The 27816-nt window shown below is 39.9% G+C and overlaps 1 protein-coding gene across 1 annotated transcript; it reads right to left on the bottom strand.

The window, feature by feature from the left end:
* On the bottom strand, window positions 1-27254 carry MTNR1A (melatonin receptor 1A). The gene is made up of 2 exons (XM_072762643.1): window positions 27026-27254; window positions 1-1696 (listed from the first exon to the last, which is right to left on the bottom strand). Exons 1-2 carry the CDS (start codon window positions 27252-27254, stop codon window positions 828-830), a joined length of 1098 nt encoding a protein of 365 aa, XP_072618744.1. The 3' UTR covers window positions 1-827.
* Window positions 27255-27816: the final 562 nt, after the last annotated feature.

Raw genomic sequence — 27816 nt, 5'->3', positions numbered from 1 at the left:
TTTGATTCCTTGTCAATTTTAATTAAATTGATTAGATGACTTCATAAATCAACAGAGATCAGTTCAAAACAGCTTGTAACATGAATAATGATCTTCCATGACAAAATAATAAAGCAAATGTCTAATAAAGTCAAATAGAGTTTTATATTTTGTTCTTGTTTTCAAATACTATGGCTATTGACATCTGAAAAAGAGTTCCTTCATGTAGCTAGCTCTTTATCTAGTTGAATGTACACCTTTTAATAGAGACCATATTCATGATCATGACTGTAGTTACCCAATGCTACCTACTGCCAAGGGAAAACTTTGTTGTGGTTGTTGCTGTTACGTCGAGGTATTCCCTGATTCACTTTCAGCCTTTTACTATTTAATGAATCAGTCATTCCACTTTTCTCTTTTTGTTCCATTTGCTTGTTTACAACTATGACACATTTGTTTTCCGACAAGAAATCTTCAAAAAGTGGAGGAAAAAAGCAATTACTTTGTGACATTCATTTGCAACAAAAGAAAAGTTTGCATACTCTTTCTCCACTCAAATACATTTAGCATTTTTATTTAAAATTACTGCCCCACACCCCTATCCCTGAACCATATTTTCAAATTAACGTGTAACTATCTTTATGTTCTGTATTTCTCTTCATAAGCAGAATTAGAGACTTATTCAAAAGGCTGATAGCATAGCAGTTCAATAAACTAGAGGCAACCTCTTAGAAGTGCAAGTTTTCTCCACTACTTTGTGTGTCTAGGCATCTGTCAAGAAGGAAGCAAACATGAAAGTCAGTAAAATCTTGAACGGTGCATATATCTTGCCAGAAGTGCTTTGTATTTTAAACAGAGTCCACTTTTATTAGGTTATTGTTGGCCATTAATGGAGAGGGTTTGCAGTTAACCCTATGTGCTACATCATTAGAACTATCCACAAAGAACATTCTGGCTGTACACAGTGAGACTATAATCCTTCTGTATTCCTTTCTGAAATTTTGATTCAGTAGTCCATATATAATTGCATTGAGACAGCTGTTGAAATATGCCATATAGTAACTGGCCACAAATAGCCACTCTGGGATCCTGGGTCCCACGCTGTCAGGGTTTGAAGCCACAGCAAGACCAATAAAATTTAGAGGAGCCCAGCAAATGGCAAAAAGTACAAAAACCACAAACATGGTGACAAAATTCCTGAAGTCCTGTGGTTTCATTTTGGGTTTACTGTCAGGTTTCACCCTCCGTCTGACCTGAAGAACCAGGATCCATATTCTCAGGTAACAGAAGACGACTATGGTCATAGGAACTATGAAATGGAAAACCACTACAGCTATCGTGTATGCTGAACTGATAGACTGTGCGAATGTGCAGGAGTAGATCCTTGGGTCATATTGCAGGGTTCCAGTGCGCAAGTTGGGCATGACTGCCACCAGCGTCAGCATCCATATCAGGAACACGTAGCAGAGGGAATTCTTGTTACTGTACAGCTTGTCATACTTGAGACTGTGGCAGATGTAGCAATAGCGGTTAATGGCAATTCCAGTGATATTGAATATGGAGCCGATGACACTCAGGCCCATCACGAAGGCACTGATTTGGCAGTGCAGATAGCCCAGATTCCATCCATTGTTAAATATAGATGTCAGTACCAGGGGGTATGGATAAACAGCCACCACCAGGTCTGCAACTGCAAGGCTCACCACAAATATATTTCCTAAAGGAGAAAGGTTTAGAAAGCACAGGTTATCACCAGTTTTATAGGGATTTCTTTGGTTTTCTTTCAGTTTTGTTTTTTTGTTTTGTTTTGTTTTTGTTTGTTTTGTTTTTTTACTTTTATTTATTTTTATTTTTTAATAATAAATTTATTTTTTATTGGTGTTCAATTTGCCAACATACAGAATAACACCCAGTGCTCATCCCGCTGTTTTGTTTTTTTAAGAGCTATTTCTGCAACTTAGTTAACCTGGCATCGAAGCTACTGCCATATTATAACTGAAATGGAAGCCATTTTTATCAGGAAGCAAGTCCACTGTTGGCCTCATCAAATCAATTCCACTGTTCACAAAATCCCACAATATGCCTAAAACAAGGCATATTCCATGTTCACAACTCTTGTTTTTCAAACGATTTTGGTTGCTGTCCTTGGAGAGCAGTGAATCCTTGAACCATAGTACAAGTTAAAAGAAAAAAGGTTCTTTCATCAACTTTCTGAGTTAAAATATTGACTTCACCCCTTCCTAGTTGTCTAACTGGGACAAGTTATATAATCTCACCAAGTGTCTATTTCCTCTTCTACAAGATGGGGATAATGATAGTAGCCTCTTCATAAGGCTTTGATGAGGACAGAATGAGGGAATCCATGTCAAGTGCTGAGCAGTATCTATCATATGATAAGTACTCAATTAATGTTGTTGGTATTCTACAACGCTCTCATCTCAGTCCAAAGGAAAAGGTAGAAATACTTCTAGATTTCATAAAGAACTTAAGGTATAAAAATTAAACCTAAATATTTTCTATGTGTTATTACATTTGAAAGTATAAAAACAAAAACTCTAGTTGAATTTTGTAAGATACTCCGCAACTATGTTCTTTACTTTTGTAGCTCATTTGCCTTTGTTTCTTACTATTCCTTCTGCCTTGAATGGCTCCTCTCTCTAATTTTTAAAATGCTACCCACTTTCCCAAATCCATCTTAAATGGAAATGCCTCAAGCCTTTCTTATTTGCCCAACGACATGGACGACCTTCATCTTTCATGGGCTTCTAAATCACTTTATTCCACTTCAGTTAGATTAAACTGTAATAAATTTCATTCAACAAAACCTTATTAAGTGTATCAAATAAGCTGGATAAACAGGAATGAACAGACCAGGGATCCTATGATTCTCAAGCTTAGAAAAACAAAATTAAAAGAGAAGGAAGAATAATAAGAGTATGTGCAGAAAAAGAAGCAGCAAGGAATGGAATGAGCTGGAAAGAAGTGGTTAGGAATATTCCAGACAGAGTGACCATATATTTCATCTTTTATTGTATTTATTTATAAACTTAATTTCCCTATATTTCTATACTATAATACCCTAATAATATGTCCTCTTTGTAATAAGATCTTGTATAGTAGTACCCAGTTGTGACTTTTGCTCAAATGTTTGATGGCAGTTATTAAATTGTCACCTCCCAAAATCTGCAATAAAACAACATTTGTACTTGAGGTCCCTATCTGATTAATTTTATTCTACAGCCCTCCAAAAATTGTAAAGAAGTGAAATAAAATAGCAGCTGTGGCTAAAAAAAGGCAAGGTTTTGTCATTTAGGTAGGAATTTCAGATAAATTGTTGTAAAAACAATTTATTTGAAGACTGGTTACACAAGGCCAAATTAAAGCAATAAAAACAAATTTATTTTTCCCCACAGAACAATTTCAATCACCAATGAAATATTTAAATTCCAAAGTGGGCTTGTTTTAATGAATTTTTAACTCAAAATGTATAATACTTTAAAAATATATATAATATATGAAATTCAGCTACAGATTGTCATCGAAGCAGCCCATTTTTACCCAGAATGTCATGATGACAAACTGACATAAATAGATTTATTTTTAAAGAGCTTAAAAATAAGATCATAAACACTGTCATAGATTTCTTTCATAGATTTAATCCTCTACTCCATTTAGTTCATGGCAATTATGCTGCTTTTTTTTTGTTCAAGTCATTATATTAATTAAATCATTAGTTTAGTTTTCCTTGAACTAATCCCCTTTTACAAGTGTTTCAAGAAAAAAATGTTAAGCTATAGACCCTATGCAAGTGTGGCTATCAGGTAGCTCAGCTGGAAGGTTTATCACATTTGCTAGGTGTATGTAGAGTGTATATGTGGTGTGGAAGAGGAGGAATGAATTAAATTATCATGATTATATATATATTATAAGATCATCTCTTCCATATCAGCTATATGTACCCCCAGATAGCAATCTATGCATTTTTATGGACATCCAACACTCCATTCAAACAGCACAGCAATACATTCTGAAATTTAAAATAATTTCAGTTAATGGCTAGTAATTCCTTATCTGTTGGATTTACTTCCCGTCCTTACTGCAGAGGAATTATAGATGCATAAGATGTTAAGATTGAGAGGAATATTCGTGATCACACAGGATAATTCCTACTTTTTAGAGATGATGAAAACAGAAATATGGGGTTAAGTTGGATGAAGTCATACAATTAATGCAAGACTGCAACAACGCTGTTTATTTGTTAATATCGCTCAGTGCATTTCCCTAAGAAAGTTCCCGTGGCCAGAAATAAGTAAGGGTTGGATATTGGGACCTCTGGCCAGGCAGGCCCTGGCTTAGAGCCTCTTCAGGCATAATTCTAAAAAAGCATCTTAGAACCAGAATGAGGGGAAGGGAAAAGCAGTTGGAGGTATACTGGTAACAAGGCTACACTGGTAACAAGAAGAAACAGCTGAGCGGCTCACACTGAGTAAAGACAGGCAAACTCTAAGATGCTGAGCAAACATTCATTTTGGTGAACAAAACCTTAAATTGTAAGTGAAATAGGGCACGGGTATGAATAAAAGTGGTTACTAGACAGCGGAAAAGCTGTCTTGTCTCAACTGCTTCATTCAGAACTTGTCCTGGGACTTCCCTCTGCCACTGGCCAAAGCAAGGTGCCACTGCTTCTCTGTTTACAAGTATTTCTCTTCTCACCGTCTTTCCACACCTCAAGCTCTTAACTCCATGAGGACAGTGCCCATCTGAGACCTCTTTCTCCCCCTCCATTAAGACCTGGAATACTGATATCTTTAAGCAAAATGTAAAGTGGATTTATACTGCATGGACTAAGCTGAAAGGACATTGGAATACAGGGTTCCAGGGTCATGTTCCCCGACCAGAGACAATCTGCATGAGATGTAAGAGGTGAAAGTGTGCTCTGCGCTCTGAAGGTACCGCAGTGACTCTCTCTGGCTCTTTGATTCTTATCTGCTGGCCTGCAGTGATGGTGGGGGTACAGCGTGCAGCTCCTTCTCCTTCTCTGAGCTCCCCCCTGCCTTGGGGAAAGTGAGAGACTGACAGGAGTTCAGTTCATCCTCCTGGGTCCCATCCCTTCCTCCAAGGCTCTCCTTGCTTTCCCTCTTGGCATCTATCTCTTATTCTCAGCTGCCTTCTCTGTGGCCTTTAGGCTTGTGATGGTTAGTTTTGTGTGTCAACATGACCACGTCATGGGATGCTCAGAGAGCTGGTTAAACATTATTTCTAGGTGTGTCTGTGAGTGTGTTTCCAGAGGAAATTAGCATTTGATTAGGCTAGATAAAATCCATGTCTTCCTCAGTGTGGGTGGGCATTATCCAATCCATTAAAGGCTAGAATAAGACAAAAAAGTTGAAGGAAAGGGGAACTCACTCTCTCTGTCTCACTACATGGACTGGGACTGACACCATAGGTGCTCCTGGTCCTCAGGTCTTTGGACTCAGACCAGAACTGCACCAGCCTTTCTGGCTCTCTAAACTGCACATGGTAGATGGGGGAACTTCTCAGCCTCCATAGCCAAGTGACTCAATTCTTCATAATAAATGTAGTAAGTGATAGATAGATAGATAATAGATAATATATTAATATAATAGATATATTATATAATATATATAATTATATATACACATAATATTATATACATATACATATATGCATAATATAATTAATATATAATTATAATATATATAATTAATATATAATATATTAATTAATATAGATATTTTACCCCTTTGGCCCAGGGTGTGATCCTGGAGACCCGGGATTGAGTCCCACATCAGGCTCCCTGCATGGAGCCTGCTTCTCCCTCTGCCTGTGTCTCTGCCTCTCTCTCACTCTCTCTGAATAAATAAATAAATCTTTAATAAAAAAATAGATATATTAATATACTAATAGAATATACTACTCTCTGAACAGAATATATACTAACATACTAACAGAATATATTCTATTATTCTCTCTAAATATATTCAATTTATATATATATATATATATACATACATACACATACTGCTACACATGGAACATGCCATTTCCTAAATAGGATATATACTAATATATTACTAGAATATAAATATATTCTATTCCTCCTGTTTCTCTGAAGACTCCTGACTCATACAAGACCCTAGCACCAGACACAGAAGCAACAGTTTCAACTGGATTGTTTAATCACCTCTCATAATTGCTCAACTGATTTTGTTCTCAGACTGATTGAACCCTGACTGATACAGAATTTGGTATCAGTCCTTAAGGAGGGTTTCTCTGTAATGGTTCTGGGTTTCCTGGAATTGCTTCTCTAATAACATTAGATTTAAAGATACTAAAAATCTTATATATATATGTCCAGTAGTAAAGGGGACATCGGTAGTTCATGGCATGCAGTGGCAAAAAAAAAAAAAAAGTTACTTAAGTTATCACCTGTACTCGGGACACCTGGGTGGCTCAGCGGTTGAACATCTGTTTGCCTTTACCTCAGGGTGTGATCCCAGTTCAGGAATCGAGTCCCACATCTGGCTCCTTGCATGGAGCCTGCTTCTCCTTCTACCTATGTCTCTGCCTCTCCCTCTCTCTCTCTCTGTGTATATCTCTCATGAATAAATAAACAAAAATATTTTTTAAAAATTATCACCTGTATTCGCCTTCCAAGGTGAAGAATAAATTGGCGCATCACCCTCCTACCACTTAATACACACACAGACACACACCTAATTTTGACATGCTACCCCATTCCATTTGCCAACTAACCCAAAAAGCAGGCAGTTTTGAGTGGAGCCCAGAACAAGAAAAGACTCTGAAGCTGTTTTGCCATTTGACTCATCTGAATCCATGGTGTTAGGATTGTTTGTGGTAGATGTGGAGCATATAAGGCTCCTTTAGCAGAAGCACACATATGAGTGACTTGTAACTACAGACCCTGAGGATTGCTACATCCCTTTGCAGACTAGAATTCTAGTTTTTTGAGAAACAGTTTTTAACTTGCTACTTTCAGGCTTAGCAGCTTCTGAAAACTTGACCACAGACTATTAGGTGACAGTGTGATTGGAAAGATCCCTTATGGACAGTGTATTGTCTGACCCACTAAATCATAAAGTTGGCACTCACAGCATTGAAGAGAAGTGGCATAGACAAAATCTGGCTCAAGCAACCTCAGCAGAAGAAGACCTGTTCTTGTTTTGGTTTGGTTTGTTTTTTCAGGAGAGGATCTTGATGACATAACCTGTGGACATTAATGTTTCTTCAGCCTACACTGTCCCTGACCAGTAAGCTCACAACGTTATCATGCACCAGAAATAGAAGTTGCTAATGGGCCCAGCAACATAGAACTCATGAAAATGATCTGGTTTTAGCCACTGCTGTCCTACTGAATGCCCAACCTGTCAACAACAAAGACCAACACTGATATGGCACCAGTCCCCAGGAATATCAGCCAGACAGTGGTGGTCAGATGATTACATTGGACCACTTCCATCATCAAAGGGAGAGTTCTTTGTTCTCAGTGGAATAGAAGCATATTCTGGATATGGATTTGCCTTTCCGGACCTTAATTATTCACCAATCTGACATTCATAGAGCTGCAAGATGCCTTTGTCTTTATGATAAAAGCATTGCTTCTGACTGAGGAACTCAATTTATAGCAAATGAAACAAGACATTGTGGTAGAATGGCTTATGAAGGTTTAGTTTCAGGAGCAGCTGAATGGGCCTAGGGTAATGTCCCCCAGGTATAGTGTGTGTTCCAAATCAGTGACTGAATTCATAGATCAGAAAATCAAGGGTGGTAATGGTCATTTCTCTCTCATAATTATTCTAGTGACACCCTAGCAAAACATTTGCTTCATGTCCCCACAACTTTAGGTTCTGTTGTTCTAAAGTCTTGGTTCCCAAGAGAGGGCTATTCCACCAAGAGACAGAATAGTGGTTTCCTTAAACTAGAAGTTGAGACTGTCATCTGGCTACTTTGGACTCCTCATTCCAGAAAATCAATAGACTAAGAATGGGGTCTCTGTCCCAAGTGGGGTGATTGATCCTGATTATCAAGGGAAAAATGGGTTGTTACTACACAGTTGGAGCAAGGATGTGTGTGTGTCCGCAATGTGGGAGCTCCTTCCCCTGGAACTCCTCACTACTGCCATGCCCTGGTATTAAAGCCAGTGGAAAATGAAGCATCACAATTTGGGCAGGAGTGCCAACATGCTGGAGCTTTAGGAAGGAAGGTTTGAGTCACCTGGAGAGGCAAGAAATCTGTCTCCCCATCAAACATTGTACAAAGTTTGGGCCTTGAGTTTGCCTTCATCCACATGCTTCTATGGCCCTAGCTATCCTGTTCCTGATTTGGTTAACACTCAAATCTATGCAATGATTTCACCAGAGAAACCATTTCCTTGTGGGGACTCCCCTCAAAACTCTGGCTGAGAGGCCGATTCTTATGGCAAGCTGGTCTCTGGATGGTTCCTCACATCCTGTGTGTGTCATAGGCCTTGGAGTAGATGCTACCATTACTTTTTCCAAGTGCCCTCTGACAGGCTGGTACGCTTATTCCTGGAATTTTGAGGAGTGTTGGGTGCTCCCAATTACTTGCAGCTGCCTCCTTCTCCAGAGAATTGCCCTCAGTTGAGTAGACAGTAAATGACTAATGAACAATGGAATACAGAAGGCCAGTCCCTTCACCTTTAATGGTTGCAGCTTTGCAGTGGGATTTATACCCAGGAGCCTCCACTTGTTGGACTGGGCCAAGCCTAGGCTTCCCCCGAGGCCCCATCCTTGCTCGACTCTTTCCCTGCCCTAGGCAGCTTCCCTCACCCATGGCAGGTTCCTCCTGAGAGCACTCCCTCAATAAAGCATGAGTAGCGAACCTGCCAACTCCCTTTCAGGTTCTATTTCTGCACAACCTAAGGTGGACCTTCGGCTCTGTGATGAGGTTAGGTGGTTTTCTAAAGAAGTCACCCACTTCTTAGAAAAAAAAGAGGAACTACTTACTATGCTATTTTACAGAAACAAACAAACCAGCCATATTAGGTAGAAGTTCCAGACTTAAATGCTTTTTGGTTTTGCTTTTCAATCTTTTCATCCTTGCTACGCTTATGCATGCTTCCAACATCAAATCAGCATGTGACTCCACCCATGTGCAGAGAAATCTGTCTCCCTCTAAGACCTCTTGAGGTCCAGGACCTTGACAGCACAGTGCCTGGCATATAGTAAGTGCTCGGGAATGGTTTGCTGGATGAACTAATGTACCCTTAAGTCCCTAAACTGCACTCATACAAAAGTAGACATCAGTTGCTTTTTTGCTCTTATTCACCAGGATGTGGGTTTTTTCAACAGGCTCATTCCTTCTTTCATTTAAGGACTTGAATTTGGAAATCAAGTCTCTAGACCCATTGAATTATTGTTCATAATTTAATAAAACCATGGCACATGGGTGCCTCAGTTGGTTAAGCATCTGACTCTTGACTTTGGCTCAGGTCATGATCTCAGGCTCATGAGATTGAGCCCTGTATTGGGCTCTGCGCTCACCGTGGAACTTGCTTTAAGAGTCTATCTCTCCCTCTACCTGTACCGTTCACCACCACTAACACGTGTTTGCATGCTCTCTCTCTAATAATATAAATAAATAAATAAATAAATAAATAAATAAATAAATAAATAAATCAAACCCTGACTGTACCTAACATCCAAGAGATAAAGACCAGTTTAAACAAGAGAAAATACACATTGGCTACTCTCGAAAACATTTTTCATTCGTTTTACATGGCAAATCCATAGACTCAGATCTAAGTCTGGCTTTTGGGTGGCGCAGCGGTTCGGCGCCTGCCTTTGGCCCAGGGCGCGATCCTGGAGACCCGGGATCGAATCCCACATCGGGCTCCCGGTGCATGGAGCCTGCTTCTCCCTCTGCCTGTGTCTCTGCCTCTCTTTCTCTCTCTCTCTCTCTCTGTGACTCTCATAAATAAATAATAATAATAAAATATAAAAAAAAAGAAGAATCTACTTATTTTGCACATCAAAGCTCACAGGCAATGTTTTACATTCTTCAATTTCAAAGGACTATATTTGAGAAACTTGTCTTTTCAGGTTACTAGAGGTGATGCAGACCGAAAGTTTAGAAACAAACACAATTGCATTCAGATCCTGGCCATGACACTTGCTACAAGACCTGGGATAAGTCATAGCTTCCCAGAGCCTCAGTCTCTTAATTGGTACTAAGTCAAGGTACTAATGACCACGGTGAGGATTTGAGACAGTGCAGAGAACACGTTTGGCTTTGGATAAATACCCATTCCTTCTCTTTTGCCGTGATGGAAACCACATTTTGTGCTTCACAGGAGGCTTCTCCCTGGTCAGATAGCCCCTGCAGAGGCAGCATCTCTCTGGGCAAGGGCTCCTCCCCTAGTCCCTGTCACCTTGCAGAGCTCTCCCTTGGTGAATCAGCCTCCTTTTGTCCTCCTGTCCTTCTGGCTATCAGCCCTTTCCTCTCCCTTCAAGCATAACAGACCAGGTTGTCCCTCTGTTTCCTTCCCACTTTTTAAATTCCCCTTCCTATAATATCTGGTTCTACCCACACCACATGGCTGAAACACCTCTCCAGGCATCAGGAGCATTCTTACTGAGCCTTCTCTCAGCCTTCATCCCCCTTAAAGTCCTGAAATAGAATTCCCTGTTCACGCAGCACCATGTCCATGTGGCTAGTGGAAGGTACTATGGTCCCTGATCACATCTAAGAACCTTGCTCTCTTGCCTCCTTGACCCTCTGGCTCTCCCATCTCTGTGTCTCATGGTGTCTTCCCTAAGGTGTCCTATTTCTTAGCTTGGTGGTGACTCCCTAATACTGTAAACACAATTGATTGATGGGTTGTCTTGACTGTCCTGTAACTGTCGCATAGGTGCAGTGAGAGAGGCTAAGAAAACGTCCGTATATAATAAGTAACACACATAACCCTCTTGCCCTAGTCCAGTTTTCCATCAATTTTTAAAAGTGTAAAATCCTGCCAGGAATTCTCCTCATTTTCTAGATCCAGTTATTCTTTCAGAAGGGTGTTTAGGGAGACGTTTGTAATATGTAAATATCCACTTTACAGCCGGAGTGATTCAGCCTTTCATCTATAAGCTAAACACAAACTACCCATGTCTACAGGGAGCGTGGGAAGGTGGTAGGGTAGGAGGACCCTGGCTCACCCCATCCCACATTTACAACTAGATACCCCCCACACCCAAGTCAGTAAAGCAGAGAGTGACCTGATGCCGGGCCAAACACACTCCTCAACTAAATATGGAGAAGCTGCTGCATCTGAAAGGCTAGGAAGGTCCAAAAGGCAGAAGCAGGTGGCCACCCTTCAAGAGACAGCCACCTGCACGGAGAGGCAACATAGCCACAGCTGTATGTGCAACACGTTGACAAATGGGAGACAGATCTGTTCCTACTGGTTTCAGAGCATTCCCCCGCCCTGCCCCGCCACCACACGAGCACTGAGCCACCTGCAGGAGGAGGGCTGCACATACCTGTAGCTTCTGCAGAGGGCTCGGGCAAATTTTGTTAGAGCTGTGCACGTGCCCTACCCTGTAGGGTGTTGGTGAGGATGTGGAGAAAAAGGAACCCTCAGGCGCTATTGGTGGGAATGCAAACCCGTGCAGCCACTATGGAAAACCAGGTGGAGTTTCCTCAAAAAATTAAAAATAGAATTACCCTACAATCCAGCAATTGTACTACTGGGAATTACTCCCAAAACAAAGACACTAATTCAAAGGAATACACACACCCTTATGTTTATAGCAACATTATTTACAATAACCAAGATATGAAAGAGCCTAAGTGTCCATCAATTGATGAATGGATAAAGAAGCAGTGTGCGTGTGTGTGTATATAAATATGTATATTCTATATATATATGTAATATATCATGTATACATTATAATATATATGGAATTCTATTATACTAATGTAACAATATATTTTGTTATATACTTTATATGATTATATAATATATAATGTGATAATATAGCATCTTATATTATTATACATTGTATATATTACATCTAAATTTTATATGATATATATATATTACATATTATATAACATATATATATATATATATATATATATGAGAGAATCTGCTGCTCCTTCTTCCTCTGCCCCTCCTACCCCACTCATGCTCACTCTCTTGCTTGCTCTCTGTCAAATAAATAAAATCTTTAAAGAAAAAACTATGTTAACTCTATTTTGAGATAGTAGTCTTTATTTCCTTATACACTTTCCTTAATCTTGGAGAACTTGTTGAAATCTCAGCTTATATAAGCAAATTAATGGCATCCAGTGATATTTCTATTTAATCAGACAAGAGCTCTAAATCGCTAAATTCCGAAACACAATTACTGTCATTATTTAAAGAGGTACAATCATAGTATTGTCCTGTTTATACACTAAAGTTAAATGGGAGAAGAAATGAAATAAAAGTCAACACTACAAAAGTATAAATTAAGATTCTCATAAAGTTCATTTTAGAGATTCAAAATTTGACTCTATTTTTAGGAATTTAGAATGTAAATACTAAAGGTTAAACATTGTACTCTGCCTTAGAAATAAAAATATATTCACCAATCTTAATTCTACCCAAGTACTGAATAACAAAGAATTTATTTTGTTTCCCAGAGTGTTATATTTAAAGCACAATGAAACTTTAAGTTTAGCAATCCCATAATCCTCACAGCGTTAATATTGTCCTAAATTTGAAAGTGAGGAAATTAAACAAGTAATTTGCCCAAGGTCACATCCATTGGATGGCAGAGCCAGAATTTCATACCGGATCATTTGGTTCCAGAGCCTACATTCTTCAAAGGGAACACATCATCCCCCCAAATTGAATCTATAATAGAACTAATTTTCCACAGATAAGGAATGTTTCATATATAAAGTGTCGTGTATAAGACAACTATATATGTGTGTAGAACAACTGTATATATGTAATATAACCTGTTTTATAAACAGACTTTTCAAAAAACTAATGTGGAAAGGGGCACCTGGGTGGCTCAGTCGGTTAAGCGTCTGCCTTTGGCTCAGGTCATGATCCCAGGGTCCTGGGATGGAGCCCCGGGTCGAGCTCTCTGCTAGGTGGGGAGTCTGCTTGTCCCTCTGCCCCTCCCCCTGCTCATGCTTGTTCTTTCCTCTCTCTGAAATAAATAACTACGTTTTTAAAAAGTAAAAATGAAAATTTAAGCCAAATATTAAAATAAGGGTGAATTAGCTGGAATAGCATTTGTCTTGCCACAGTCCTCTGTCCCAAGCTCCAAAATTATCCTAAAGCTGGCACAGAGGAGACATCCAACAGGCATTAAAAAAAAAAAAAAAAAAGGAATGCATGAAGGATAAAAGCACATTATCCTTTTCAAGATCACATAAGAAGAGAGTTTTGTATTTTGAAATGTGTTAAAATCATAAAAGAGGAAATACTAGTTAACGATTATAACATTTATCATCTTCCATTTAATAACTAATGTTTTAAACTAAATGTTTTAAAATTTAAGTTAGCAGACTGGTTCTCAAACCTTCTCTGACAGGTATTTTTCCAGGCTGTATTACCTTCTTCAAAAGATATGGAGCCAATGGATTATTTGCAAATAGCTATGCTTTGTCTCCATTATTAATAATTATTTTGAAGTTCTTTCCTTGATTATACCCCATGTGTTAAGTAGCTCTCTCTAAATATTTCCCTATTTATTACCTATTCTTTCATCCTGATGTTAATACTAACATCTTTTATTTGTGTAGTTTTAATTTGAGTTTTAGCTACACTACAAATAACTTTTTAAGTATTTTTTTAAAGATATGATTTTATTTATTTATTTATTTATTTATTTATTTATTTATTTGAGAGAGAGTGCGCACTAGAGAGCATATAAGCAGTGCGGAGGGAAAGAGGAGAGGGAGAAGCAGGCTCCCCGTGGAGCAGGAACTCCAATGCAGGGGCTCCATCCCAGGACCCTGGGATCATGACCTGAGCTAAAGGCAGACACATGACCAACTGAGTCACCCAGGCTCCCTTTTATTATTTTAATTTTTTAAATTATTTTAAATTTTTAATTGAAGTATAGTGGACATACAATATTTTATTAGTTTCAGGTGCAGAGCGTATGGCTCACCATTCATGTATATCACAAAATGCTCTCCATGATGAGCTTAGTTACCATCTGTCAGTTAGGAAGTATCTTTTAAAGCATGAGTACTTCAGGATTCAGCTCCCATCTACCAACCACCTTTAGATTTCTCTTGAAAAATTTTTGCACTTATAAACATGTTTCTTTGTATGCCTCATATTATTTTTATTTGAAAATAAAAGAATTTTAAGTGCCTTGATTGAAAGTAATCTCTTTGAAAGGAAGATCCACGTTGCACACAAGTTTCACACGCTGTCTTGGCTCTGACAAACCAGCAAGAATTTGCTGACAATTTATATTCCTTCTCATATTGTAGGTATGCAATAAATATTTATTTAAATGAATATTCAATCCAGTAAGCTCCAAAAGCACTCCAATATCAGAGCGGGTAAGCATCCTTTCAAGCCAGAAGCTCCACCACTCAAATCCAACCTAAGTAGCCTGAATAATATTCAGCACCAAGATTTGTTTTTCTTTTACTTGTCCCTTTTTCTAAGACTAAAGCCTTCAGTGTCATTGCCAAAAGTGGATGGCTCTGTAGAAGAATAAATCTTAGAGCATCTCAGCCAGAAAATCCATCATTTTATTCCCCAATTGCAGCATCACTGAATTTCACTGAAAGTTCTTGAGATGTCACATAGCGTCATCACATACCAGGTCAATTTGGTTAGCCAAGCTAGCCAAGTGAGAAAGGTGAGAAACTTAGGATGCTGATTGAGGAAGCATCTTTAGCCACTTTCAGAGAGGGCATGATTCTGGTGATACCATGCAGAGTTCTGAGCATGAACAACTACTTCTCTAAAAGCAATTAATTAGGGTACCTGAGTGACTCCATCGATAGAGCATCTGACTCTTGATTTCAGCTCAGGTCATGATCTCAGGTTCCTGGGATAGAGCACTGTGTTGGGCTCCACACTCAGGAGTCTGCTTGAAATTCTTTCTTCATCTCCCCCTCCCCCTTCCCCTGTCTGCTTGTTTGCTCTCTCTCTCTCTCTCTTTCTCTCTCTCTCTCTGTCGATAAATACATAAATCTTTAAAAAATAATAAAAGCAGTTAATTGCCTCTGGTAGCATAGAAAATCCTGACAGTGTGTGTATTTCCTTTTTAGAAAATAGGGCAGTTCTGTCATCCAGGCAACTTAAAACTCCTTAGGAAAAGGGAGGAAATTCAAACCACCTTATAAAGACGTTAGTATTCACCTCAAATATTCCAATTATCATTTCTCAAGGATACTAATAAATAATGAGCAGAACAAGGTCCAGAGACTCTACAGAAATATAAATGACTTCCAAAGCAGATATTTCTTAAAACAGGTATTTTTCTCAATGGAAGTATAGTTGACACAAAATGTTACATTAGTTTCTGCTTTACAACATAGTGACTCAACAGCTGTGTATGTGGTGCTGTGCTCACAAGTGTAGCTCCCATCGGTCCCCTCACACTATTACAATACCATTGACTACACTCTCCGTGCTGTACCTCTCATTCCCGTGATGTATTCAATCCAAACTGGACCACAGTGCCTCCCACTCCCCCTACCCTTTTTGCCCATCACCCCACCTCCCTTCTCACTGACAAACCACCAGTTCTCTATATTTATGGGCCTTTTTCTGTTTTGTTTTTATTTGGTTTTGGTTTTGTTTTTTTTAGATTCCACATTAAGTGAAATCATATGGTATTTGTCTTTAACTTTTTTCACTTAAGTGTACTATCCCCTCGATCCACTCATGTTGTTGCAAATGGCAAGATCTCATTCTCTTTTGTGATTAATATTGCACTGTGTTTTTGTGTGTGTGCATATATGTGTGTGTATACATGTATATGTGTGTGTGCACGCCTACATGTGTATGTGTGTGCATATATATGTATACAGAATATATATATATCCAGACACACTACACATTCTTTATCCATGTATTTGTCAGTGGACACTTGACATTGTTTCCCTATCTAAGCTGTTATGAATAATGCTGCCATGTATCTAGGGCATATAATCTTTCCAGGCTGGTGTTTTTCCTTTGGATAAATATTCCAGAAATGGAATTGCAAGATTGTATGATAATTCTGTTTTTAATATTTTAAAGAACCTCCATACTGCTTTCCATGGTGGCTGCACCAATTTACGTTCCCACCAACAGTGCAACAAGGATTCCCTTTTCTCTACATCCTCAGCCACACTTTTTATTTCTTCTTTTTAATAATAGCCATTTTAACAGGTATAAGGTGCTATCTCATTGTGGTTTTGATCTTCATTTCCCTGATGATTAGTGATGTTGAGCATCTTCTCATGTGTCTATTGGCCATCTGGATGGCTCCTTTGGAAAAATGTTCAGATCTTCTGTCCATTTTTTATTCAGATTTTTTGGATGTTGAGTTGTATAAATTCTTTCTATGTTTTGGATGTTAACTCCTTTTCAGATGTATCATCTGCAAATGACTTCTCCCATTTGGTAGGTTGACTTCAAGCTTTGTTGATGGTTTCCTTCTCTGTGCAAAAACTTTTTATTTTGATGTGGTCCCAATAGTTCATTTTTGCTTTTCTTTCCTTTGCCCGAGGAGTCATTCCTAGAAAATGTTACAATGGCCAACATCAGAGAAATGACTGCCTGTGTTCTCTTCTCATATTTTTATGGTTTCAGGTCTCACATGTAGGTCTTTAGTCCATTTTGAGTTTATTTTTGTGTATGGTGTAAGAAAGTGGTCCAGTTTCATTCTTTTGCATGTAGCTTCCAAGTTTTCACAGCACCATTTATTGAAGAGACTGGTTTTTTCTCCACTGTATATTCTTGCCTCCTTTGCCATAAATTAACTGATCATATAAATGTGGGATTATTTCTGAGGTCTCTATTCTGTTCCATTTACCTATGTTTCTATTTTTGTGTTAGTATCTACTGTTTTGATTATCAACCCTATATATATTGAAACCTAGGATTGTGATAACTCCAGCTTTGTTCTCTTTCTCAAGATTGCTTTGGCTTTTCATGACCTGTTGTGGTTCCATACAAATTGTAGGGTTATATTCCGGTCCTTTTGAAAGTACTATGGTGTTTAATAAGGATGCATTAAATTTGTAGATTACTTCGGGTTATATGGAGATCTTAACAGTGTGAATTCTTCCAGTCCATGAGCATGGGATATCTTTCCATTTTTTCATGTCATCTTCATTTTTTTCATTAGTATTTTATAGTTTTTGAAGTACAGATCGTTCATCTCCTTGATTAAGTTTATTCCTAAGCCTTTATTCTTTCTGGTGCAATTTTAAATGGAATTATTTTCAATTCAGATATTTTCAGATATTCTTCAAAGCAGATATTTTTTAAAACAGAGCCATAAATGTTAGTAAGAACTAAATGCAGGAGGTTTAATTTAGGACATTTTATCTTTGGTTAACTTTCAGGATTGCCAAGAGAAAAATGATTGTGAAAGCTAGCAAAAATAAGCTCCATCTTACCTGTGATTAAGTTAACGCTAGAAATTGATACTTATAAGATAAATAGCTGGTGGAACCAAAGATCAGATCCAAATGTAATCATGTAGATGCCCAAATTAATGAAGTATAGGAGTCCTAATCCACTGTCCTAAGGTTTCCAGGCAAATTCTGAGGATTACTTCGGCAAATTTGGATAAAATTTAGAGTTCTCTAATAATATACTACACAGACCAGAAACAGAAAAAAAAAGTCATGAAACTAAACAGTGGCTAAGAATGCAAGGGGAAAAATCAATAAAATGTCTAAAAATAAAAAATTCCCTTGAATCAATAATTGCAAATCTCATGAAGAGTAATAAGAGGAAAACATCAACAGTACCAACAAGAGCTCTATCAGATTGAGGATTACATTATACATTGACTTTATAAGCTTGAAATCATTTTCTAGGTCTGTACATACAGGTAGGTCATAATTTTTAAATAGTAACATACTTGTCTAAGGAAGTTATTGTAGCTTCCATAGCTGATTCATTTTAAATTAGAGAACAGCTTGGATATTTAGATAATCAGCCACTTAAAGGCTAGATATTGAAACAGCAGAATCTGAATCCTACTTGCTGTGGAGAGAAAATGTCTATTATGAAAGGAAAAATGGTGACATAAGAGAATTTGTGTAATTTCCATAATACTGCAAAAGAGAATTAGATCTCAAATGTTTAGTTTCTGACTGATTTCACTTCTTCTTGTTCATATCATCCACTTACTTAAAAAATAAAGATAACATTAAAAATACTAATTATAGAACATATACTAAGAATAACATAATAATACCATGATTTCTGTAGTATTTTACAACTTCAAAGTAATTGGTAGAAGGACAGGTAGATGGATGAACAGAATCTAAATCCATCCTCCTAGCAACCCTGTGAGGAAAGAACCCCGCTGGACAGATGGCAAAACCAAGACTCAGAGAGACTGAGTAACTAGATCCAACACTTAGTACAAATAAAGGTATTGCAGATATACAAGACTCAGCCTGGGTCTTCTGATTTTAATCCCTGTGCTCCTTCCACTTTCACACTGGGTTGTGTGCTGGAATAAGAAATAGTGATCATTTATCTGTGAATTTGGGGGCTTTAGTTTTTTTTTTTTTTTATCTACCCAAGGAGATTTTATAAGGACAAATAAAACAAAATGTGGGTAAGTACTTTGAAAACTGAGACTTACTCTATGTGCATAAATACAAAGCGCTATATATTCTAAACAAGAAGTTATTTTTCTACTTCATCTACAGAAATCAGATCAAAATAGCTGTCTGAAAAGTAAACCACAAACTATGATTTCACCAACTTCCTACTTTAATTTTCTCAAGCTTGGAAAAATGTTCCAAGTGCAAATAAATAAATTTTAAAAATAAAATTGTAGGACTTAAAAACTATATTGCTTTCATAATTGGAGTTAGCTTGAAAAGGTGCTATAAAATGCTCATAATTTAAGCGTCATTGGTCATCAAAAGATGACCAGCAAGTTTTACAAAATCAGTTAAGTACCAGAACAATTTAAAAAAGACTGAAGTTTTATCACAAAAAGTTAAGATTTTCAATTAAGACACCAGAGCAGATTGTTGATGAATACTGTCTATCTGTTCTAATTGCCCATGTCTCAGAAGCTAGACTTTTGTTACAAATGTTTCCCTTATATCTGGTGTCCATGGATATTAAGTGAATCACAGGAAAGCATCACTTACAATAAGAAGAGACTATAGGATCCAAACTGAATCTTTATGAAGAAAGATTTCTGAAAGGATAAAATGACTCAATAGTATTGTCCAAAATGTATTTTCTTTTTCTTTTGGGATTTGGGCAATTGGTTCATACACAGATATTTTATTTTGTTTTATGTTTTTGGCTTTAACAATCGCACAGAGCACTGGTGTTGAAATCACCAGTATATCATGTAACTAGTCACCTTTAGGACAATAGAGACATCCTAAATTGATTTTGCAAGAGACATTGTCTGATTCTTTGTTTCATAATGTGATGAAGGATTTATCTTCCATCCACTTTTGAACACCTAAGTGAGAGTGATGTGCTCACTCATGTGAACCCCCTGTTCTTTAGATGTGTGTTGCCACAAACTGAATAGTCAGGCTGGCTGCCAATTTATGCTCTTCTCCTGAGTGGTTACATGTTGAAGGGGTCACTGCTGGCCTAGAAGAGCCTATCTGACTGCAGGAGGACTGTTCACTCACACACACCACAGTCAGCTCATCATAAGTGTGTCCCCAAGCTCTTCCTACCCAAACACACAAGAACCTGCCTAAGTCACAGAGGACAACCCGTTGTTTCTGAGTAGTTGGTTACTTCATTCTCTTCCCAGAAGGAAGAACAAGATGGGAAATTTCTAAAATTTGTGTACATTTCTTGGGAAATAAAACAGGGAAAACAGATGTCATGTAGAGGTCTTTTTCTCCAGAAGATATGAGACAAGTGACCCAGAGGGTTTAGGACAAGGGGGCACGCTTTCATGAGGACACCGTTTCCTCGGTCTGTGATGTCTGTCATCACTGGCTGTGTCTGTGTTAATGTACCCATAGTTCTTATTGCTAGTCGGTTTCACTGCAATCCAATCTCCAGCTTCATTGTGAGTTTAATAATTGTGTGAACAAAAGGATACCAGAATCAAAAAGGACTCACAGATATTATTCAACCCCATCATTTTACTGATGCAAAAACAGTCCAGGGAGATGATGACTTATCTTCAATTATAAATCCATTCAGTAAGGAAGACCTGGAATCCAGTTTCTGGATCCATTCTCTTCCCAATCTCCTCCCACACTTTCCTGTAGGACCTGATAATGTTTGTCCCTAACACAAGAGCACTCGACTGTGAGCACATGCAGACACTTATACTTGTTTCTCCCTCATCTCTGTTGCTAAACCCACCTCTTTCATCATGCCTTGCCCCTGACCTCTGTCCTGACATTTCTAAGTTAGGAAAGGAAGCTTCCATCTCTCCCTTCCACACCACTCCTCCCCATTCTCACAGGATCCCAAGGCGGTCAGAACTTAGAACAAGGCAGCTTCCTCTTGGGAGCTCATCAATGTCAGATGACCCAGCAATTCTGAGAATTACTTCAGTATATTGTGGTTTGAATGATTTTGTGGGCCAGCACAGAAGCCAAAATATCATATCATATATTCTTTTAAGACATTTATCAGTGAATTTCTGAAATATAATATGTTTATAAGTTCAAGACTATCTTTTTTGCTGACGCACAACAGATACAATTAGGAACCAGATACACATGTGACCTCTACTAAGAGATCAAAACTAATGATGGTGATTAAAAGGCACTGAAGAGCGGGAAGTAAGAAACAGAAGGGAAGAAAAAAGAGAAGGCAAAGGAAGAGAAGGAAAGAGAGCAAAGAGAAGATGAAGGCTGGGATACAGTGAACAGAATGGCCAAGGGCTCAGTCAAGGTAGCTATGGACACATTCAATGGGACCTAGCCTGGAGTACTAGTGACCTGATGTGAGCATGGCCACAGGTCATGAGAAGGCAGTGAGCCTCAGCCTTCGTTATCTGAGCAATGGCTACAAAAAAAGAAAGAGCCAAACCCAGTACAGACAACCATCTGCTTGCCAATAGTAAAAGAGAAAAATTGACATTGGTGGTTCCAGTACTTAGATTTGGCATAAATTCTAGTTCAAGTTGCGAATAATAATGCTTCCATCTATCAACACCCTCATTTCATTTCTCAAAAGTGATGTTCATGTGTGTATACATAAGGAAAAATACATTAGCCTGTGTATTTATGTTTTGTACACTTTACTGTGTGTGTTATGCCTCGATTTAAAAACAGTCTTTTTTAAGCTGGCACGCATGCCTGAGACTAAGCAGCTTAAAAACAGCCCTGGGCCATCCCAGGTCTAAACTCAGATCTCTGAAGCCCTAAGTCCATGTTCCCTCCATATTCATTGCAGCTTCTCTAAGTAGAAATGCAGGATGGATAGAGATAACACTGTGTAGGCCTGAGAGAAGCAAGTGCAAGCACTCTGGCATGGAACAAGAGTTACACTCAAGCATGTAACACAGCGTGGATGCTCCAGTCTTACAGTCATTCTGGGGAACTTTTTATGTCATTTTATTTCTTACAATACTGAGAGTTTACCCCACCATGTACCAGATTTTTTTTTTTTTAAAAAAAAGACTTTATTTATTTATTCATGAGAGACAGAGAGAGAGAGAGAGGGAAAAACAGGCTCCATGCAGGGAGCCTGATGTGGGACTCAATCCCAGGTCTCCAGGACTGCTCCCTGGGCCAAAGGCAGGTGCTAAACCACTAAGCCACCCAGGAATCCCCCCATGTACCAGATTTAAAAATAATAATAAACTAATTCAGCTAAGTATCTCTCTAAAATATTATGGTGGCCCTATCTTCAGAAACAGAACACACCATATGGGGTTGGACCTTTCCTTGAATGCTCAGGATCATAATTAAGAAATACATCATTGGGCTATGCTGTTTTCAGGAACAATTAATGGTGAGCAGAGCTATTTGCTTCTTAACAACTTGCCCCCCAAAGGTTGTATTGTTTAATTTCTCAGACCTACTTTTAGTGAATCTATTTCAACCAATGCTGTTGGCCACATGTGCTGTTCCTCTAAATGTGTCAGTCATCCCCCTAGTTTATGGCTTAAAACCTGGATGCTACTAGCCTCACTGTTGTACAGTTCTCTAAAAACAAATCAGCTATAGGAGAAAGCCTATTATTATTTTTGCTTATTTCCATTTATTGGCTGTATTCTAGATAGGTTAGATGGCCAGATAAGTGAATTTTGAATAGGCAAGATATTATTGGACTCTTGCTTATTTATTTTTTTTTAGTGAAACCTTTACTTAAGCATAATGTACATAGAGAAAAACACACAAATTATAAGTCTACAGTTCAATGGTTTTTAACAGATTTCAACAACAAAAGAAGTTGTTTTGGAGCACCTGGGTGGCTCAGTCAGTTAAGCATCTGACTCTTGAGTTTGGGTCAGGTCATAATTTCAGGGTCCTGGGATCGAGCTCCATGTCATGCTCTGCTTCAGGCTCTGTGCTCAGGAGAGATTCTCTCTCCCTCTCCCTCTGCCCCTCCTCCCATACACTCTGGCTCTCTCTCTAAATAAATAAATCTGTTTTTTAAAAAATTGAAGTTGTTTTTAACACACTTTTGTTAGGTATACCTAGATAAAGCACATAGCATCACCTACTTTGTCCTTTTCAAAGCATGCACTATTTTCCATATGCAAAGTATCCTTTCCCACATGTGTGAGGCTAAGAAAATAGGTATTTTCTGTATTTGACAAATGTGGAAAATAGAGGTTTGGATAACCGACTTCTCAGATCACAGAGCAGAGAGCAAAGATATTAATCGCAGTGTTCCAGTGCAGGAATCTTCCCATTATTATGCAATGAAATTTACTCAGAAGGAGCAAATACAGTAGTATCAATTCTAGAATCAAAATGTGGACGGGAGAGAGCAGACATTCGGCCAGCACCTAAGAGCCTGATGGGCGTTTGATGCCTGTGTCTGCTCTTATTGACCAGTGTCCCTGAGACACGGGTGTTAAGCATTTTGAATTTTTTCTCTGGGAAATCAAATGTCAATATGCTCTCTTGAGGCAGGGCAGGGGGATAAATAATCCTGCCATTATACTAGATTTCCAAAAGAAAGTTCGAAGCTTAGATGCCTTACTTAGCATTCTTATTTCTTTGTCATTTCTTCTATTCTCGTCTTTGCATCTTTTATCCCTAATACCAGCACAAAAATTTAATTGGAAGGGAAAAAGTGACCAATCATAAGAACTTTTGATAAGCATCCCCAAAAACTCCTTGGAATAAGCTACTTCTATCTGTTTCAAATTACCACCTATCCTAGGGAGCCTCAAATGGTTTGAATCGCAACAGTGGTACATCTGAATAAAAAGCCCAATTCCACAAATATGAAAGTTCAAAAGCTTCACAAATTAAAGCTCACTACAGGTCTCCCCGTTAGCTACAGAAATGTATTTTATAGATTTCCCTACTAAAAAATTGCTTAGCACATGAACGGAATACAAAATACAAAGTAGTTTGGAAGGTGCACTTCTTACAATTCTTTTTCATAAAACAGAAGCAGTAGAATTATTTCAGGCATGTGGATATTTTTTTAAATGGAAGTTCCTGCAAGATCCAAACTTCCCAAGTGCTGGAGCTGCTGCTACTAACAAAGCAGAATGGGCTCTAGGGGCAAACTGTGAATTTTATTCCCTGCTCTACCTCTTAGAGTATGCATGACCAATCAGTGTCCTCAGTCCCTCCTTTGCGAAGAGGCTAGCAGTGGCATCCCACCGCTGGGCTTCCCAAAAAATTCAGTTAACAGCTTTCAGAACTGTATCTGGCCCACAGGAAACTGCTTTTATTGCTAGAAGGGAAGAAGCCTCTTTGTTTGTACAGGGGAACAAAGAAATGCATTGGACAGGTCACAGCAAAAGTCCTATTATCAAACCCTGGTCCAAGGAATTAAAATAATCAGTAATGCAACAAAGAGATTGCAAAGCAGATTAACCTGTCATAAGCAGAGCCAGCACTCCCAGACCCCAGAGATAGAAGGGACTGGCAAGAAATCAGCCATAATGAGAAAGCAGGCTTCCCCCACAGCTTTGCTCCTGGGGATAAAAAAGATAATTCTTTTTTTTTTCTTTTAAGATTTTATTTTTAAGTAGTCTCTACACTCAGCATGGGGCTCAAACCTACAACCCCAAGATCAAGAGTCACATGCTCCAACTGAGCCAGCCAGGCACCCCAAGACAGATAATTCTTAAACCATGCTCACAGCACTGTGTTTTCTCATACCCTCTTTTTCTTTTTTTCACCCAATTTACTTAAACTAAACCAAAAGCAAAACAACTCACTCGTTTCTTTCATCCTCCCACCCCTACCCCCAGGCCCTGGCAACCATCAATGTGTATCTATGAGCTTGGGTTTTTGCAGGAGTTTTTTGTTGTTGTTGTTGTTAGATCCCACATTAAGAGAGATCATATAGTATTGGTCTTTCTCTGATTTATTTCACTTAAGTTTAATGCCCTCAAGGTCTATCCATGTTGTCACAAATGGCAAGATTTCATTCATATATATATATATATATATTATATGTGTATATATGTATTATATATGTATGTATATATGTGTATATATACATATATTGCACTTTGTGTGTGTATGTGTATATATGTTTTTTCTTCATTCACCTGTTGATGGACATTAGGCTGTCTCTGTATCTTGGGCATTGTAAGCAATGCTACAATGAACATGGAGGTGCAGGTATCTTTTTGGTTTTTTTGAATAAATGCCTCGAAGTGGAATTGCTGGATCATATGGTAGTCCTATCTTTAATTTTTTGAGGAACCTCCATATTGTTCCACAGTGGCTGCACCAGTTTGCATTCTAACAATTCACACAGTGCATAGAGTTCCCTTTTCTCCACATCCTCACCAAAACTGTGACTTCTTGTTGATAATAGCAATCTGATGGGTGTGAGGTGGGTTTTTATTTGCATTTTCCTGATGATGAGAGATGTTGAGCATCTTGTCACGCACCCATTGGCCACCTGGATGTCTTCTTTAAAAAAAAAAAAAAAATTCTATTCAAGGGCTCCTGGGTGGCTCAGTTGATTGACTGAGCAACTCTTGATTTAGACTTGGGTCCTGATCTCAGGGATTGAGTCCCGAGTCCTCTGCACTCTGTTTAAGGATTCTCTCTCCCTCTCCAACCACCTCTCCCCCCTTTCGAGTGCACACTCTCTCTCTCTTTCTCTCTCTTTCAAAAAACAGTCTATTCTGATCTTCTGCCCATTTTTAAATAATTTTTTTTTGCAACTGAGGTGTATAACTTCTGCGTCTATTTTAAATATTAGCTCCTTATCAAATATGATTTGCAAACATATCCTCCCATCCAGCAGGTTGCCTTTTCATTTTGTTGATGGTTTCCTTTCCTGTGCAGAAACTTCTTAGTTTGATGTAGTCCCACTTCTTTATTTTTGCTTTTGTAGCTTTTGGTGTCAGATTCAAAAGCTCATCACGCAGACTGTGTCAAGGAGCTTCCTGCCTATGTTTCTTCAAAGAGCCTCTTGAAGGCAGAACTTCTCTAGTTTAAGCCAATCGCATGTGAAATAAGGTTATTCAGTTCGTGTTATCAGGCAATAATCAAGTTAATTCTTAAATGACTCCCTATTCCAAGTATTATAGTGAAAAGGAGGGCCCTCCCAGGAGAGAGCTAAAGGAAATCACAGCATTGATCAACTATTTTATTAGAACAAAAATACTACTTTTGACAGAGGTACAAGTGCATGGTTCCTTCTCTCTGCCCCCACCTCCAAAATGTCAGGTTCTAAATAAAGAACTCGGCACCTCATCATCTCTTGAGGATCTGAACATCCCATGTCCTATGGAAAATCATCCCCGGTCTCCCACCAAAGATAAACCAATTTCAACTCATTGCTTGGAGGATAAAGCAAGTTTAACTCGAACACAAAATCCCCTCTAGTAGTATATTATATGTAAATATACTCTTTACTGCAACATTTCTATTTTTAAAATGGAAACCTATTTAGCTTGAAGGAATAACAATCATGTGCGGGAGCCCTGGGAGTCTTTTTAAGCAGTCTAAAAACTGAAAACTTTCCTGACAACAAAACTAAAGGAAAGCTCATTTCACAGCCTTATTTATTTTCTCCTATTTTAACAAAGCAAGGGAAGACAAATTATATGTCAAGCCAAGCCATTGATAAATTCATTAATCTGATTTGGAAAGACTTTTTTTTCAGATTTTATTTATTTATTCATGAGAGAGAGAGAGAGAGAGAGAGGCAGAGACACAGGCAGAGGGAGAAGCAGGCTCCCTGCAGTGGGCCCGACTGGGACTCGATCCCGGGACCTGAGCCAAAGGCAGATGCTCAACCACTGAGCCCCCCAGGCGCCCCAATCTGGAAGGCCTTCTTGAGGAACTTTCTGCCACCTGTATCTGATGTCTCTCAATCCAATAAACCTCAGAAGCTGATCACTGTACAGTGGGGTTTTTCCCCTAAAAAGAGAAACTGACTCTGGCAAAGTGTTCGGTCCTTAAGGGACTTGAGACCCCCTGTCTCATTGTGGGGGGCTGGGGGTGGGGAGGAAGAAGAGAAGGGGGGGAACCCTCCAAGGACAGCAAGTTAAAGGAAAAGCAAAGTGACGGGCTTCTGTCTCTCTCTCTTGGGAAAAAGCGCTCAAAGTCCTCAGGTTTTTTAAATAGAGAATTCACTTTAGCAAAAGCTAACTGACAGCGGGGGAGGGGGCCGCGTTCTGCCCGGGAACGGGGGCGGGGGGGGCCGTCGGGTGACCGTGGGGGGCTGCCCGGCCCCGGGAGCCCCTACCTGCGTTCCTCAGCTTCTTGTTCCGATACACGGACAGGATGACCAGGAGGCTGCCCAGGACGTCCACCACGATGGTGAAGATGAGGACCACGGCGAGCGTGCAGGCCACCCACGGGGGGCGCGGCCCCGCGGCGCCCTCCCCGCCGCCCGCCGCCCGCTGAGAGGCGTTGAGCAGCGCGCTGCCGTTGCCCTTGGGGGGCCCGCCCGGCGCGCCCCACGGCCCGGCCATCGCGCCCTCGGAGCGCAGCGCCGCGCCCCCCTCCTCCGCCCCGGCTCAGGGCTCCGCGGGGCCTGCCCGCGCCCCCGCGCCCGCCCGCTGGCGAGCGCTCCTCCGCGCCGCCCCGGCGGGGACCCCGCACCTGCAGCCCCGGCGGGGACCCCGCACCTGCAGCCCCGGCGGGGACCCCGCACCTGCAGCCCCGGCGGGGACCCCGCACCTGTAGCCCTGGCGGGGACCCCGTACCTGCAACCCCGGCGGGGACCGCGCACCTGCAGCCCCGGCGGGACCCCTGCACCTGTAGCCCTGGCGGGGACCCCGCACCTGCAACCCCGGCGGGGACCGCGCACCTGCAGCCCCGGCGGGACCCCTGCACCTGTAGCCCTGGCGGGGACCCCGCACCTGCAGCCCCGGCGGGGACCCCGCACCTGCAGCCCCGGCGGGGACCGCGCACCTGTAGCCCCGGCGGGACCCCTGCACCTGCAGCCCCGGCCCGCCCGCGACACCTGGCGGGGACCCCGCACCTTGTAGCCCTTGCGGGACCCCTGCACCTGCAGCCCCGGCGGAGACCCCG

This window comes from Vulpes vulpes, chromosome 7, assembly GCF_048418805.1.
Source record: "Vulpes vulpes isolate BD-2025 chromosome 7, VulVul3, whole genome shotgun sequence".
NCBI lineage: Eukaryota > Metazoa > Chordata > Mammalia > Carnivora > Canidae > Vulpes > Vulpes vulpes.
Note: the sequence above shows the minus strand (reverse complement) of the source record. Positions and strands in the feature narration are given on the sequence as shown.

Coding starts and splice junctions, on each gene's coding strand:
- MTNR1A (XM_072762643.1), bottom strand. CDS start 27,254: ATGGCCGGGCCGTGGGGCGCGCCGGGCGGGCCCCCCAAGGGCAACGGC. Junction 1,697..27,025: donor CAAGAAGCTGAGGAACGCAG/GTAGGGGCTCCC, acceptor TTTCTCCTTTAG/GAAATATATTTGTGGTGAGC.